We start from the raw sequence: 16,291 nt of genomic DNA, 5'->3' as shown, positions 1-16,291 counted from the left end.
GGCCCTTCACTGTATGCATTATCTTCCAGGATCCTTCTCTTTTTTGGACTTCTTCCCTTCTCCCCATGTGCTTCTTGGTGAGTAGTTATCCACATATACACAATCTGTTTCCCTTTGTAGCTCCACTCAAGATTGGATGACACTCTTTTCTTCATCTTTGAACACTTACCTGCACCAGGGTCCAGTTTAATACTCTTCCTTTGTAGCTATTTTGAATTTTGTAAAAATAATCCCAATTGCATAACTACATAAGAACACACACAAAGATATACTCAGTGACAATCACCAAATAGCCTTTCCCTTCTTCGGATTTTCTAAGAGAAACTAAGGCACAAAAAGGCCTCCATGGGTCTGGGGTCAGTAAACTGAAGTCAGGCAGGTGAGCTATCTTCTCATACTGCTCCTTTCTTTACCCACTTGCTGGCCTGAGAAAGAGTAGGAAAATGACAGTTTAAACTTGATTTTTATTTCTGCTTTCCTCCAAATTTCTGCCATCCTCCCAACCCCACAAACTTCTTAGAAAAGGAAGCTCTTCTGTGGTCAACATGTAAAAGTGTCTTAAAGTGGCTTTAGGTTGCTGAAGATAAAGCCCATCCCATAATCCAGATTCAGTTAAGAGTTTCCTGAGAGAATCTAGATGTTGGCATATGATGGTTTTCTTAATTCGTGAGGGATGAGCCCTGCTCTTGAGCCAAGCCACCGTTGATTCTGGGAGTTCAGCTGGGGCTGCAGTGTGGTCCTCTTGAAATCAAAGTTGGTTGGTGGTTGGGAGGAACTATATTGTGAACAAAGAGGGTAGAAACTAATCCAAACTGCCATAAATTGACCCTGCCATAGCTAAGATTCTCCTAGGTAGTAGGTTTCAGAAGGTGAATATGAGTTTGCAGGTCATACGAAGATCTTATCCTATGATACCTCTTGTACGTCTGGCAGTAACAAGAGCAAAATCAATCTGGACTAACGCAAGGTGTTTTGATGAATCTGGCAGTTACACTGGGCTTTTATCAGACATCAAGCAGGAAAGGCTGGAGGGTTTGTTTTCTTTGTGCTCAAGGTTTTGGCTGTCATGAAGGAGAATCATTTTGGCAGGGAGTACTGAGTAGTCTGCTGCAGGTTTCTCTTGAGTCCACCTGCTACCACCTGTCAGTCCATAGGGATGCCCAGCAGGTCACAGCTGACGTCCCATAGCCGTCTTGCTATTGTCTCATTCCGAGCCTGGGCAGAGACCCATGCCACCCTGCAGTCGCTAGAAGGGAAAGAGAGAGGCTTAAAACACAGAGGTTTATGAATGGAGTCTATTCTCTGCCTGGAACAAGGAATGTGACAGAAAAACAACCTAGGGATGACATGTCCTCTATGCACTTCATAGGGCCAGTCTTTATCTCTTCATTCTCCAATCCTTACCCCAGAGAAAATGTATTTACCATTTAGATCTCCTCACTAGACTCCCTCTGACCAGAATGTCTGATATATAATACATAGCATTTAGTCTCTATATTCCCCTTTATATGTATATATTTAACTATAATATCAGTGCCCGCCTGACACCTGTGTATGTCCAGCCTGTTCACACAGGACCTTGTACAGTGTCCTGCTGCTGAGATTACATTGGTTACAGATGCTTGGAGTGGTAAAAACAAACAAAACCATCCCCAAAACTTACTATTTCAGGTCTACCTGCAATTATAACTTTTTATTTTTAAATTCTTTTTAAGATTTATTTATTTTTGAGAGAGAAAGAGTGCACACCAGAGGAGAGGCAGAGGGAGAGGGAGAGAGAGAATCGCAAGCAGACTCCCCACTGAGCATTAAGCCTGATGCGGGGCTCAAACTCATGACCCTGAGATCATGACCTGAGCCGAAACCAAGTCGGACACTTAACCAACTGTACCACCCAGGCACCCCCAAGTTATAACTGTTTTTAAATTCAAATAAGAAAGCCAGCCTCATAAACAATCAAGGAAAAAATGATAGCATAAAAGAAATGCAACAATAAGGTACTGTGTGTTTCATATACCTTCTCTTCATTGCTGTAATCCCAATTATTTTAGTCCCCGTTAAATGCAGGAGGGGTATTCAAATGCTGCACTGCCCAGAAAATTTTATCATTTTTGAATTAGCTGCATCTAACACACAGCAGGTATTCAATAAAGGGTTTTTTGAAAAGTGACTGAGTAAACAGATTGCAATCTTTTAAGTCACGTAAGAAGTAATTTAAAAAGTTATACACTATTTCAAGAGAACTGTTTCCAGGACATTCCAAGCAAATTCTGAAGGTGGAAAGGAAAGTTGGCAAGTCTGAAATAAGCACATGAAGCAAACTCCTAACACTACGTCCATAAAGACACTGCTAATCAAAGAGCGGGTTATGGACTAGCAGGAGCATCATCTGGGAGTTTGTTAGAAATGCCAATTCTGGGATGACTGGGTGGCTCAGTCATTAAGCATCTGCCTTTGGCTCAGTTTATGTTCCCAGGGTCCTGGGATTGAGCCCTGCTTCGGGCTCCCTGCTCAGCGGGAAGCCTGCCTCTCCCTCTCCCACTCCCTCTGCTTGTGTTCCCTCTCTCGCTGCATCTCTCTCTGTCAAATAAATAAACAAAATCTTTAAAGAAAAAAAAAGAAATGCCAATTCTCAGGCCCCATCTGAACCTGCTGAATCAGAATCTCTAGGGTAGAGGTCCAGGAATCTGTCTTCAACCACTTCTTCAGATGGTTCTAAAATGCACCAAAGTTTGAGAAACACCACTTAAAGATATCTTTGCAATTACAAAACAAGTCTGGTAAGTATAGTACTTCTGTTTAAGGGAACTTACCAGCATGACCAGCACAACCTGCCACTGCTGAGTAAAAAGACCATCACTGAGAACCAAAGGCTCCATAAGACTCTGGAAATGAGTTGGCCTTCTGTAAGCCTCTATAGCCTCTACAGCATTATGCCTGATGTTCTTTGCAAGATTATGATGAATAGTAAATGACACAAGGGACATGAAAGTGCCTTGTGTCATAAGCTATGACATGCTGTAAAATGTATTCGAATACCACAGTAAAAGCTACTTACGTGTGCTTATGGCATCAGCACAGTCATGGTGCTGATAGTTCCAGTAGGATTTTGGGAAGTATCAACCAGTATACATAAAAAGACCAATTTCAAAACTTACTACAAAGCCATAGTAATCAAGACACCGTGCTACTGGCATAAGGATAGACATATAAATGAATAGAACAGAACTAAAAGTGTAGAGGTACCCTTACATTTATGGTCAATTGATTTTTGATAAATCTGTTATGGACTGAATCACATTCCCCAAAGTCCATATGTTGAATCTATAATGTGACTATAGTTGGAGATCAGGCTTTTAAGGAGATAATTAAGGTTAAGTAAGGTCATAAAGGTAGGGCCCTAATTCAATAGGTCTAGTGTCCTTATAAGAAGAGAAGACACCAGGAGTGTGCACACATAGAGTAAAAGCCATCTGAGGACACAGCAAGAAGGCAGCTCTCTGTAAGCCAGGATAGAGGCCTCATCAGAAACCAACCCTGCTGGCACCTTGATCTTAACTCCCGTTGTCCAGAACTGTGAGAAAATTCATTTCTGGTATTCTGTTTTGGCAGTCCAGGGATTTTTTTTTTTAAGTAGGCTCCATACCTAGCATGGAGCCCAATGTGGGGCTTGAACTCACAGCCCTGAGATCAAGACCTGAGCCAAGATCAAGAATTGGACACTCAACTGAGCCACCCAGGTGCCCCAGCCCAAGGAATTTTAATATAGCTACCAAGAAAATTCAATGGAAGGAATAATTTTTTCAACAAACAGTTCTGGGACAACTGGATATCCACATGCAAAAATGAAGAGGGACCCCTACCTCATGCCATATATAAATTTTTTTTAAAGATTTTATTTATTTATTCATGAGAGACACAGAGAGAGAGAGAGAGGCAGAGGGAGAAGCAGGCTCCCAAGGAGCAGGGAGCCCGATGCAGGACTCGATCCCAGGACCCTGGGATCATGACCTGAGCCAAAGGCAGACGCCTAACCATCTGAGCCACCCAGGCGCCCCATGCCATATATAAAAATTAATTCAAAATGAATCATAGACCAAAATGTAATGTTCAAATTATAAAATTGTTAGAAGAAAACATAGCAGTAAATCTTTATGACCTTCAGTTAGGCAATGGTTTCTTAGATATGACACCAAAAGCACAAGTGACAAAAGAAAAAATTGGTTAAGTTAGACTTCATCAAAACTTCTCTGCTTCAAAAGACACCATAAAGAAAGTGAAAAGACAAACCAAAGAATGGGAGAAAATATTTGTAAATCACACATCTGATAAGGGACTTGATCCAGACTATCTAAAGAACTGTTACAATTAAACAATAAAAAGGCAATGACCCATTTTAAAAATGGGCAAAGGATTTGAATAGACATTTCTCCAACGAAGATAAACAAATGGACAATAAGCACATGCAAAGATGCTTAACATCATTAGCAAGAAAATGCAAATGAAAACCATAATGAGAAAAAATAGAAAAACGTAAGCAGAAGAATTACTTCATGTTTACCAGGATGGCTAAAATCAAAAGGACAGACAATAAGAAGTGTAAGCAAGGGCATGGAGAGATTGGGACCCTCGTCCACTCCTGGTGGCAACATGAAATGGTGCAGCCACCTGGGAAAACAGTCTGACAGTTCCTCAACAGTTAAACACGAGTGACATATAACCCATATTTCAGTGGGATTCCATTGCTAGGTATATAAACCAAGAGAAATCTCCATATAAAAATCTGTACATGAATATCACAGCATCATATCACCAAAAAGTGATAACCCAAATGCCCATCAACTGATGAATGTATAAATAAAATGTGGTATATCCATAAAATGAAGTATTATTTGGCAATTAAAAGGAATAACATACTGATACACGCTCTGGCATGGATGACAGTGAACACATTATGCTAAGTAAACAAGAAGCCAGTCACAAAAGGCCACATATTACATGATTCCATTGATATGAAATGCCCAGTACAAACAGATCCATAGAGACAAAAAGTAGATTTGTGGTTTCAGTCAGGAATAATAAGCAGCACAAGGTTTCTAATGCTTCAGTCAAGACAGACTTATGCTCATTTCTTGATAGTGGCCAACATAGCTGATGTTGGATCTTCAAAATGCTTAAAATTAAGAATCCATGGCACTGGAAAGGCTCTTCAAAAGTCAATTAAATAATTACTATGTCATGGATTTGAGGCTTTCTTTTTTTTTAATTAATTAATTAATTAATTAATTAATCTATTTGACAGAGAGACACAGTGAGAGAGGGAACACAAGCAGGGGGAGTGGGAGAGGGAGAAGCAGGCTTTCCACAGAACAGGGAGCCCGATGCAGGGCTCAATCCCAGGACCCTGGGACCATGACCCAAGCCGAAGGCAGACGCTTAATGACTGAGCCACCCAGGCACCCCGGGGCTGACTTTCTTTAAACTACTCAGTCAAAACCTTAAAATCTCCAGGGAAGTAGAATCCAGTCACCCATGGAAAATCATTCTACTACATAAAACTATGTAAACTTATCTTCCTGGATTTCAGACCCACATTTCCAACTACCTGCTATACACTTCTACTCACATGGAGTCTTATGGATAACACACTCAACATGGACAGAGCCAGGTTTATTACACAGTGGGCACCTGATCCATTCCACATTTTTTTAAGGGGAGGAAGGGGCGGGGGGGGGAGAGAAAGAGTCTCAAGCAGTGTCCACACCCAGTGTAGAGCCCGATCCAGGGCTTCATCTCACAACCCTGGGATTAAGACTGAGCTGAGATCAAGAGTTGATGCTTAACCGACTGAGTCACCCAGGCGCCTCCATTCTACATTCTTTTGGCAGCAGAACTTGATCCCTTTCTGAGGAATTACCTCTCTCCCACAGTTTGAAGACCCCGTTAATCAAGTGCCTGTCTTCCCCTAACCAAAGGAGTGAGGATGAGAGGATGGAAGATCCAGTGCTTCCTTGCTAGAGGGCGAATGGTGAGCGACAAAACAAAGACTAAAGACAGTTGGCGGATACCCATTCCAGCAGCAGTGCCCTGGTCAGCTGACTGGCCACTCTGTCTGTTCTAAGCCTGGCTCTTCAGTCTTCTCTTTGGTTTTGAGAAGAATTCCCCCACATTTTCACAAATTCCCTTCTTGCTTAAGTTAGCATGTGTCTGTTTCCACTGCTTTGGAATCAAAGAACCCTAAGCTCTACACGTGATTTTTCCATGTCTGCTGTCTCAGTTAATGTCATTATTAATCTCCTAGTAAGTCAGGCTTGACCCCAGGTCACTAACCCCTCCCAGACCCCTCACTCATGTAGTCATCAAGCTGTAACAATTCTGCCTCTTCAGGGCCTCTCTCACTTAACCCTTCTTTGTATTCCAACTGTCATTACCCTAAATCAGGAACTCATTCTCTCTCGCTTGTGTTATTTACTTGTTCAACAAACCAAGTCATCAGGATGTTTCTCTGAAGCACAGAGCAGATTATTTCTCTCTCTACTGGAACAACTTCTGTGGCTCCTCACAAGCCTGGAGTTGTGGGCCTTTCATGGTCTACCTTTCTTTCCAATTTTAATTTATTTACAGCCCTTCCTCTAAAATTTCAAGTTATTTCCACATAATCTTGAAGGGGGAGGTAAAAACATGCTAACATTTCAATATCATGTGATGTCTGAGATGTGCTTCAGAATAAAAGGAGAGGAAAAAAAATAGGGGAAGGGCTGGCGCATGGGGATGGCTTGATGGTTGTTGAGGCTGTATTATGGGCATATGGGGGTTCAACATGTTATTTTATCTATTACTGTACATATTCAAAGTTCTCTACAATAAACAATTTTAAAAGTCTTCACTTATTCACGAAGGGAGTCAATCGATACTATTTTAGTCCCAAAGACAATAGAGAAATACAGATTCAAATTCTTTTTCATGTAAAAAAAGAAAGAAAGAAAAGAACAGGAGTCCAAAAGGGAACAACGAAAACTAGACGGACATAACAAAAGGTAGGAAGAAAAGAAACAACCAGAAAGCATAATAAAAGATAGCCATGGAGAAAATCAAACCTCGCAGTACCATGGAAAATGCGAATGAGTCAACCCCCTTATTACAAAGTAAAAACACTAGTCAAAAGACAAAAGCTAGGTCACACAATGTACTTTATAAGAGGAGTATAATATACCAGACAAATCCAGATTATTTCCTTTGAGCCATAAAAACCCCATCTTCAAAACCAGATGCATTCATACCTGAAATGATGCCCACTGAGAATCTCAAGACCTTCGGTGAGGGCACAATACAGGCTGCTCTGCGCTCCCTCCTGAGGGGTCTTGATGAAGAAGGAGAAAAGCCACCACATCCATTTCATGAAGGATGAGTGCCGAACCAGTTCAGAGTTGACTGTGCCCGGGTGGACAGAATATGTCGTTACGCCAGAGCCTAATTGGGGGGTGCCCCATAGGGAAAGGAAGGCAGGACTTAATGTTGCTGGATAGCCAAGGAGAGCAGAGGACATGAATAAACATCCCACCCCAGGAAGACCCCTTCCCACAACACTCCTCACAGTAATTTACACCTCCCCATTTCATAGGTTAGGATTAAAGCTCAAAGAGGTTATTAACTGTTTGGAGGGGCGCCCGGGTGGCTCAGTCGTTGAGCGTCTGCCTTCAGCTCAGGTCATGATCCCAGGGTCCTGGGATCGAGCCCCGCATTGGGCTCCCTGCTCGGCGGGAAGCCTGCTGCTCCCTCTCCCACGCCCCCTGCTTGTGTTCCCTCTCTCGCTGTGTTTCTCTCTGTCAAATAAATAAATAAAATCTTTAAAAAAAACCAAAAACTGGCAACAGTGGAGCGAGGACTCAACCTCTCAGCAGCACTTGACTCTAGGGGCCACTCCTTCCTCAAAGCTGCCTTTTTATTGGCTTCCATGACCCCACACTCCTGGTTTTCCAAACCTTTCTTGCTGCTTCCTCTCAGTTTCCTGGACCAGTCCCTCATCTTCTACCCAAACTTCAAATGCTGGCGTTCCCATGGCTTGCCAAACTCCCTCTCTATAACCATATGGCACGCACATTTTTATACACATTGTACTCCTTGGAACTCTTGGCTGACTGAGTGGCTAAGGGCACGGACTCTGTGGTCAGACTGCCCACTTTCAAATCTTAGTTATACCACTCACGAGCTGTGTGAGCCTGGGCAAGTTCCCAATGCTGTGACCCAGTTTCCTCTTTTTTTTTTTTTTAATATTTTTATTTATTTATTTGTCAGAGAGAGAGAGCGAGCACAAGCAGGGGGAGCAGTAGAGGGAGAGGGAGAAGCAGGCTCCTCACTGAGCAGGGAGCCCGATGTGGGACTCGATCCCAGGACCCCAGGATCGTGACCTGAGCTGAAGGCAGACGCTTAATGACTGAGCCACCCAGGTGTCCCTGACCCAGTTTCCTCTTAAAATGGGGATAATCCTAATACCTGCACCTCACAAGGTGGTTCTGAGGATTAAATGAATTCATATGTACAAGAGCCTCGATAGTCTCTGGTACATGGTAAGTGCTAAATGACACTATATGCTAGGTTAGGTACATGGTAAGTGCTAAATGACACTCTGCATGTGCTAGGTTAGGTCCCCCGTTCTTTACTAGAAACTTGGGGCCAGAGAGGTTTCCAAATTTTTACTGATTTTAGAAAAATAATTATGACACATATATATAAACTGCTTATTACCTAATCTCCCTAGTACAAGGGAGATTTTGTTGCCAAATGAGCTTTGGTGTCAAGGTTCTGAAAAAATTGAATTTTCAGGTCTTTGTAGATTTCATGATTGCAGATAAAGGACAATGGACATATATTATTTCCAACTTGGCATCTACTCTATTTTTTTTTAAGATTTTATTTATTTATTTGAGAGTGAGCTAGAGAGAGAGCGTGTGTGCGCGCTTGCACACAAGGAAGGCGGGGGGAGGGAGAGAGAGAAGACTCCCCGCTGAGCAGGGAGCCCAACATGAGGCTTGATCCCAGGACCCTGGGATCATGACCTGAGCAGAAGGCAGACGCTTAACCGACAGACCCACCCAGGTGTCCCTTGACATCTACTCTAGATGACCCGTAGTAATGCTGACACAGAGGTGCAAAACTAACTTCACACTTTCAAGGCCAAACCTGGATCTTGCAGTATTCCCTAACTCCCAATGAAGCAGGCACACAGAGCAGTACTTGACAATTCCTCACCTTACCATGCATATCTATCAACAAGCCCTGAGGGTTTCTCATCCTAAATATCTCTTAGAAGCGTGCACTACCCTCCATCTCCACCACTCTAGTCCAGACCACCCTCATTTCTCACCTACACTACAGAAATCACCTGCTGCACACACTCCTGCCCCCATTTTAAAAAGGCTTTCATTTTAAAGGTTCTCCACTGCTCTTCCACTAAAATCCTTACCATAGCCTTGAAGGGTTTTGCCTCTGTCTACCTCACCGTCTCAGCTCAGACCTCTACTCCTCTTGCTTTCTACATTTTAATCATAGCAGCCTGTCAATTACTCAAACCGAGCCCAGACCTTTGTGCATTCTCTTCCATCTGCCTGGAATGTTCCTCAACATCCTCAGATGCCTCATCCCACCCACTCTGTAACCCATTTAATTTCCACGTACTTTGATGATCCTGTTCCAGTGGTGGGGTTCCTGTGTCTGATTCCTTGAGCCAAAATTCTGCCTGCCTCAACTCCTAAGCAACTCCAGTTGTCCACCCTGGGTTACCCTTCTTTTTATTGAAAATTCAGAGTAGAGAGTGCTAAGGACCTCTGTGTATTTGTGATTGGAGACTCCCCTCTTCGAGCATACATTTCTCACTTATTTAACCTTTTGCTGTTAGGGAGACTCCCCCTCCCCACCACCACCACCTTAGTTCCAGTGTCTGTTTTATCCTAATGGTTGTATCTAGTGCCAGTTCAGGTCCCTCCCCCCACTTTTTAAAAAAGATTTTATTTAGGGGCACCCGGGTGGCTCAGTTGTTAAGCGTCTGCCTTCGGCTCAGGTCATGATCCCAGGGTCCTGGGATCGAGCCTCGCATCGGGCTCCCTGCTCCACAGGAAGCCTGCTTCTCCCTCTCCCGCTCTCCCTGCTTGTGTTCCCTCTCTCGTTGTGTTTCTCTCTGTCAAATAAATTAAAAAATCTTAAAAAAAGAAAAAAAGGATTTTATTTATTTGAGAGTGAGAGAGAGCACATGCACAGAAGGGACAGAGGGAGAGAGATGGAGAGAATCTCAGACAGAATCTCTGTACTGAGCCCACAGCCTGAGCTTGGGCTGGATCTCACAACCCTGAGATCATGACCTGAGCAGAAACCAAGAGCCAGACGCTTAACCCACTGAGCCACCCAGGTGCCCCCAGGTCCTTCCCTTCCATCCAATCTCACTATGAGTAAAAAACCTTGCTTGTTCATGAGGCCTGATTTAATGAGGATAATAACCTATAAAGTAGTCTTACTTATGAGGAAATAAGTCTGAAAAGTTAAGTAGCTTGCTGCAGGTCACACAGCTAGTAAGCCAAGCCTTATGACTCAAAGTCAGAATAGAATGTCCCCATCTCCTGCCAGCCACATCCAATATTCAACTGTGGGCTATTTACTAAAATAATACCCCGTTATAGTCATGGCAGCAGGTTTGTCCAGGGGATGGGCTCCAGAAAACAGTATGTAATCGTGTGGCTTTTCATTACTTTCCATTGACTCATATCTCTATACTTACTTCTTCTAAGCCTACCTTTGAGCCTCCGAGCCAGTTCCTGGGTGAAGAGAATGTTGGCTAACTTGCTGTGACAGTAGGCCAGACCTGCACTGTAGAATTTCTCGCCCTGTAGGTTATGGAAGTGGATCCTTCCCAGGTGATGTGCTAGAGAAGACACATTCACTACCCTTGATGGGGCTGATTCCTTCAGCTTCTCTAGCAGCAGATGGGTCAGGAGAAAGTGACCTATGAGAAAAACTAGAATTAACAGAGTTCAGGGCCAACGCCAAGATGAAGGGAGTCATGGTGAGCCCTGCAGAGAACTCAGGAACAAGGCTGTTGGCCTCATTAATTCATTACCAACTACAGAACAAGCTCAGGGAGGGTTTGGGGAAATAGGACAGCCATCCTTCCATGAGGGAGGTCTGGATCATGTGACTATGAAGTCTTGTCTCCTTCCAACTTTGATTAATATCACTCTTTAAGAACAGGCAGCCTCTACCTGATGCTGGTCATGAGGATAACCACAAAGAAAGCAACACAGTCCCCAGTCCAATTAGGCTGTTCAAAAATGCCCCAAGGTAAACTGAATCTGGATCACAAATTAAAAAGCAGGTGGAACCTCGAGTGGGCCTAAGTTTATCTCTGAGCTTTCAGGCAGGATCATAGTATCTACTATTCACTTATGGTCTATTAGGGCCCAGAGGCGGCTGGCTCAGCCTGACCCCTAAGTTTTCCAAGGAGAATTTTAGGCTTCCTCTAGTTTGGGGATGAGACCAGGTTTCTTACCCAAGTGGTTGACTCCCATGTGCATCTCAAAGCCATCTGCTGTCTTAGAGTAGGGACACATCATCACTCCTGCGTTGTTGATCAGAATGTGAAGATGCTTTTCCTCTGCAGGGTAGAGGAGATGTGGTGTGGAAGCAGCCAGCCACAGCAGTTATATCTGAGAAATCTGCCTTACACCCAGGCTTTGAAAATTGGGATGCAGGACTTTAGTCTTTTCTCCATTTCCCCTTCATATGTATTTTGTATTGTTTTTCAATGTCTAAGACTTTAGTTGAATCCTACATACTTACTACAGAGCAAAATTCCATCTTATACAACCAAATGGCCTTTCCGATCTTTCCAATTAAGGAGCTACTCACTCACTGCTTTGGGGAAAATGTTCTGCTCACCTCTCCCAATAGAAAGACTTCCTGAGCTGAATCAGAAGATTCCAAAGCAAGAGCAAACAGGCTGTTCTGTATGCACCCCTTGCCACTGGAGAATTCCAAAAGGTGCCAAAAGAAATACTGGTTTCACCTCTTTGTTGCATTTGACAACTCTTTCTCGTGGTTTTTTCATGTGATTTGTAATTTCTAACTATGAGCTCATATCTGTAGAAGTTGTTTACCTATGGAGGCCAAGATCCCTATGTTATGAGGGGATATGCCCTCTTGGGTTTGATTTTGATGTGACGCTACAGGGTTTTATGTTAACTTTTCAGCTCAAGATTCTTACACCTTTTGGTGATGTAATAAATTCTCCCCCACAGAGGATGCCAACTTGAGGTTCTAATATCTTGCAGATGACTCTCTAGCCATCTAAAGAGAAGATGAGCTTCTTTGCCATGTCTTGGAGCTGGTGGCCTATGTTTTTTTTTAAGCCCCTGTACCATGGACCAGGTGACTTTTTGTGAGTCCCAACCTTATGTGGAGCCTAAGATACAGCTCCCTGCTCTCAGGGCCTGAGGCCTCATCTTCTGACCCTGTATGAGTATTTAGACTCCAGACCCTAAGGCTCATGTTGAATTCTGATACTCCCGTGAGGTTTTTGGCTTTAGTTCTTATGCACTGCTATGACTTTTTAAACTAATTTTTTGTTGCTGCTTCTTGAGGATTCCCCTTTGACTGAAAGTTGTTTATTTTAATTTATCTAGTATTTCTTTATTTTTTTTTAAGATTTTATTTATTTATTCATGAGAGACAGAGAGAGAGAGAGAGGCAGAGGCAGAGGGAGAAGCAGGCTCCCCGAGGAGCAGGGAGCCCAGTGCAGAGCTCGATCCCAGGACCCTGGGATCATGATCTGAGCCGAAGGCAGATGCTTAACCGACTGAGCCACCGAGGCGCCCTATCTAGTATTTCTATGTATTAAAGAGGGAGAAGGATTTTTTCCTTTAACTAAGTCTGCCATGTTAATTGCAAGACCAACAACATAATCTCCAGTTCTATACTTACCTGCTAAGAAGTCTTTAGCAAAAGCTCGAATAGATTTCGTATCAGCCAAATCCAGTTTCCGCACTAACACCTGTTGGTTCCCAGTCACAATCTGGATCTCTCTGGCCACCAATTCCCCCTTTTGTACATCCCGGCACGCTAAATATACACGGGCTCCTATCAACCAATATATAAAAGAGACACCCTGTCAGCTCTGCTTTTGAGTGGACACTACAGACCCATAGACTTATAAATGTTATTTTCTGTTTGTTTTTTTTTTTTTTTAATGGGAATTTTACCCTTACTTCATGACAGGGGTATTTGATGAACAAATCAAAAAAGAAAAATAAATCAATAATATTAAGTGTCCATTATATGTAGAGCATTATACTAGGTTCAGACCAGTGAATCTGTGGGACACTTGGAAAGTTCTTGAATTCCAAGATTGGGAGGAAATAATGAGCATGGTCACCCTTGTGAGGGATAAAATGGCAGGAGTAGGAGGGAATTAGAAGCAGTGAGCTTGCCTCTTTGAGCCAGTTCTTTGGCTGTCTCCTTTCCAATGCCCGTGTTGGCTCCAGTGACCACAGCTACCTTCCCAGGAAGTTGGATGGTTGATGTACACACCCCACTAGACAGCATTTTCCTGTAGAGAGAAGGAGAGCTCATCAGTTCTTCATTTTCCTTGTCTCCGAGGTTCCTGTAACTACCATGTCTTCCGATCCCAAGGCTAAAGTTTGCTTTGTTTCTTTCTAGTCTTTTTATACACTTAAGGAAGATTGAAGAAAACTTTTCTGCTCCTGCTCAAGGTTTTTTTTTGCTCAAAAATTTTCTGCTCCTGCTCGAGAACAAAAGCGATTCTATTATAAGGGCAAACCTTAGAGCTGCCCCCTGTAGTACAAGAACTGGATAAATATTTGATTATCCAGGCACCTGGCTTCAGTTTGAGCTCTTTGACAGGCTTAGGGAATCATAAGACTCAGCCTAGAAGAAGCAAAAACTGGTCCACTTATGTCAATCTGTCCACAACTGGCACTTTACGGTCTTGATATGCAGCTAATCCAACACAAAAAGTTAAAATTATGGAAGCTTGTTTGCTGGTGTAAAGCAAACAGAAACACGCGCACACAATCAAAAATAAGACAAAGAAAAGATATAAATCAGTATAAAGGGGAGCTGGGTTTCAAGTCCTGGTTTAATTAGTGTCCTTGTTCCTAAGCACTATACTACCCTTCTTTTCCAAAGAAATGAATGCACAAACAGGGATTGTTCTTTTTTCTTCTCTGCAAATTTCAAGACTCAAGTTAAAAGTATCTCTTGACCAGGAGATGCCCTTTTAAAGAGCATTTCAGCCTTTTTCATTGAACCTGGCGTTGCAAGGCACACACTCCTAGCCACTAAAGTTATCTGCTTAGTGCACACAGGCCAATAAGGAAGCAAACCGGTGCTCACCAAAAGATATCTTCCTCCTCAGAGAACAAGCCTCCCTGCTCAGTTTTTCACATCCTTTCAGTTTTAGCTCCAGGAGCAACAACATATCAGGAGTTCTACTGAGTTCTTTCTTCTCCTTACCGGCAGGACTGAAAGAGAATCAGCTGAAAAGTCCAGCTCTAGGCTAGCTCCCATGACCCAGCCAGGTAGTTGGGATATGACCCTTGCAGTATAATCTTCCTCGGAAAAACCTCGCGGAGGTGTGAGCACTATTTTCAGTGCAGGCTCAACTTTTCGTTGGAATTCTATTTGGGTAAAAGGATCTTGGGGTGGAAAGAAAAAAAGCGTTCTCATCTGAGTGTGAGCACTAGGTGTTCAGAAGGGAGGAAAAATGAAACTCTAAGAGGAGCACTAGGGTGGATGGTGACCACGCCCCCGCCCCAGCCCCCGGGGAAGGACTCCGTCTCTACAGTCCCTGGTTCACCGTCACTACGGGTGATTTACTCAGAACCAATCAGCAGGCGCCCGTTGTGCAGCTTTCCGCCAATTCTGGGCGGCACTCAGCCAGCCATTGGCTGATCTGTCACCAGGTCAAGAGCCCACTACCCTTCATCCTCTCTGCCTCACCCCCAAACCCTGGGCATGATTCAGGTCCCCAGATACTCCTCCTCTGAAGGCAGGATACGGCTCATGATGAAACCCTTTCATTTCTTTCCTCTACAACATCCGCCCAGAAAAGAAGGCGAATCTAATTGCAACAAGAGAGCAAGCAACGGGTCTGCAGATAGCACGATTCCCATCGACGGACAGTTTCAGAGTGCAAAAGGTCGAATCGCTCCATTATACTTCAAAGGCTGGAAGCAAGAAACTAGACAGGGCTAGTTCAAGGGATGGGAGCTAAGGGGAAAACAGTCTTAAGGTCCATACCCCATTTCAGGGTCTAAAATCTACCAATGCTGGGAACTTAAGTGTCTGAGGCAGCCTTGCACTCGGGGTTCTCTGGAGCAGAAAGCAAGGGCTTCTGAGACGAAAAAAGGGATCGGGAGAAACAGAGTGAGGGGATCCGGACTACAGCCCCTTCCCACCGCCTGGGGTCTCCTGCTCTCGTCCCCCCGCATCCAGGAGAGCTGGACCTCCTCCGACCAACCTAACTCCCGGCCTCGACCTACTTGGAGCCCCCCCCAGGGATCTTCCTTTTCCTTCTTTTGGAAACAGAGCTTCGGTGAGGATTAACGTCCTCCTGAATTCTTCTCAAAGAAGACAATGCATTTGCACAGACCTGATTTGGGGTGCAGCGATGTACAGGAAAAGGGGGAGGAGCAGGAGCAGGAGCAGGAGGATCCCGATCATCTTGTGGGACGGCTGCTGTGGCCGTAGGTAGGAGCTGAGCGAGATGCCCCAGCAGCGTTCGCGGACCGTGCTGCTCCTCCCAGGCACGCCCTAATCTTAGTACGACAGCCCGGGGAGCAAAGCGGTCTGGGAAATGTAGTCCACAGCTTGGGCATGAGGGCGCTGCTTCCCGCGCTGCTCGGACAAGCTGACCTAACGCAACAAATCCCCAGCCATCTAGGCTCTAGGGCTTCTAGGATCGTCCAACTCTCCCACAGCTGGCCGCCAGGATTGTCGTGAAACCTCCCCAGTCCTCTAGCTCCCGGTGCCTCTAGCTCCCGGAAACAAAACTTCGTTAAGTTTTCCCCATAGTGAAGCAGTTACCGCATTGTTTCTCCTGGAGATCAAAGATTGGCGTCTGGGGAGTGTTCCGAGGCTGATTACACAGGAGGGGAGCGGTTGGAGTCTGACAGTTGGGAAGGAAGAGGGGAGGTGGGAATCCTTCCTCCTTAGGGATTCCTTCATCCAGGGGACTCTAAGCAACCCGTCCCTGAAGACATTCCCAGGAGAATCACTTTATTGTGTC

The 16,291-nt window shown here is 44.2% G+C and overlaps 1 protein-coding gene across 1 annotated transcript; it reads right to left on the bottom strand.

Moving 5' to 3' along the window:
• Positions 1-444: 444 nt before the first annotated feature.
• RDH11 (retinol dehydrogenase 11) lies at positions 445-15,794 on the bottom strand. The gene is made up of 7 exons (XM_028101351.1): positions 15,656-15,794; positions 13,473-13,591; positions 12,967-13,122; positions 11,537-11,641; positions 10,784-10,993; positions 7,281-7,470; positions 445-1,246 (listed from the first exon to the last, which is right to left on the bottom strand). The coding sequence occupies exons 1-7, from the start codon at positions 15,724-15,726 to the stop codon at positions 1,144-1,146; spliced, it is 954 nt and encodes a 317-aa protein (XP_027957152.1). The 5' UTR covers positions 15,727-15,794; the 3' UTR covers positions 445-1,143.
• Between the last annotated feature and the right edge of the window lie 497 nt (positions 15,795-16,291).

Source organism: Eumetopias jubatus, unplaced genomic scaffold (assembly GCF_037043125.1).
Source record: "Eumetopias jubatus isolate StellerSeaLion01/CBP00866 unplaced genomic scaffold, mEumJub1_p1.0 scaffold_7, whole genome shotgun sequence".
Taxonomy (NCBI): Eukaryota; Metazoa; Chordata; class Mammalia; order Carnivora; family Otariidae; genus Eumetopias; species Eumetopias jubatus.
This window is presented reverse-complemented; position numbering and strand designations above follow the sequence as displayed.

Bases quoted from the DNA above. Each gene is read 5' to 3' on its own strand.
- RDH11 (XM_028101351.1), bottom strand. From the start codon at position 15,726: ATGATCGGGATCCTCCTGCTCCTGCTCCTGCTCCTCCCCCTTTTCCTG. The intron at 11,642-12,966 runs GTAAGTATAGAA...TCTACCCTGCAG, and splicing joins TGCTAAAGACTTCTTAGCAG to AGGAAAAGCATCTTCACATT. The intron at 10,994-11,536 runs GTAAGAAACCTG...TTTTTCTCATAG, and splicing joins CATGGGAGTCAACCACTTGG to GTCACTTTCTCCTGACCCAT.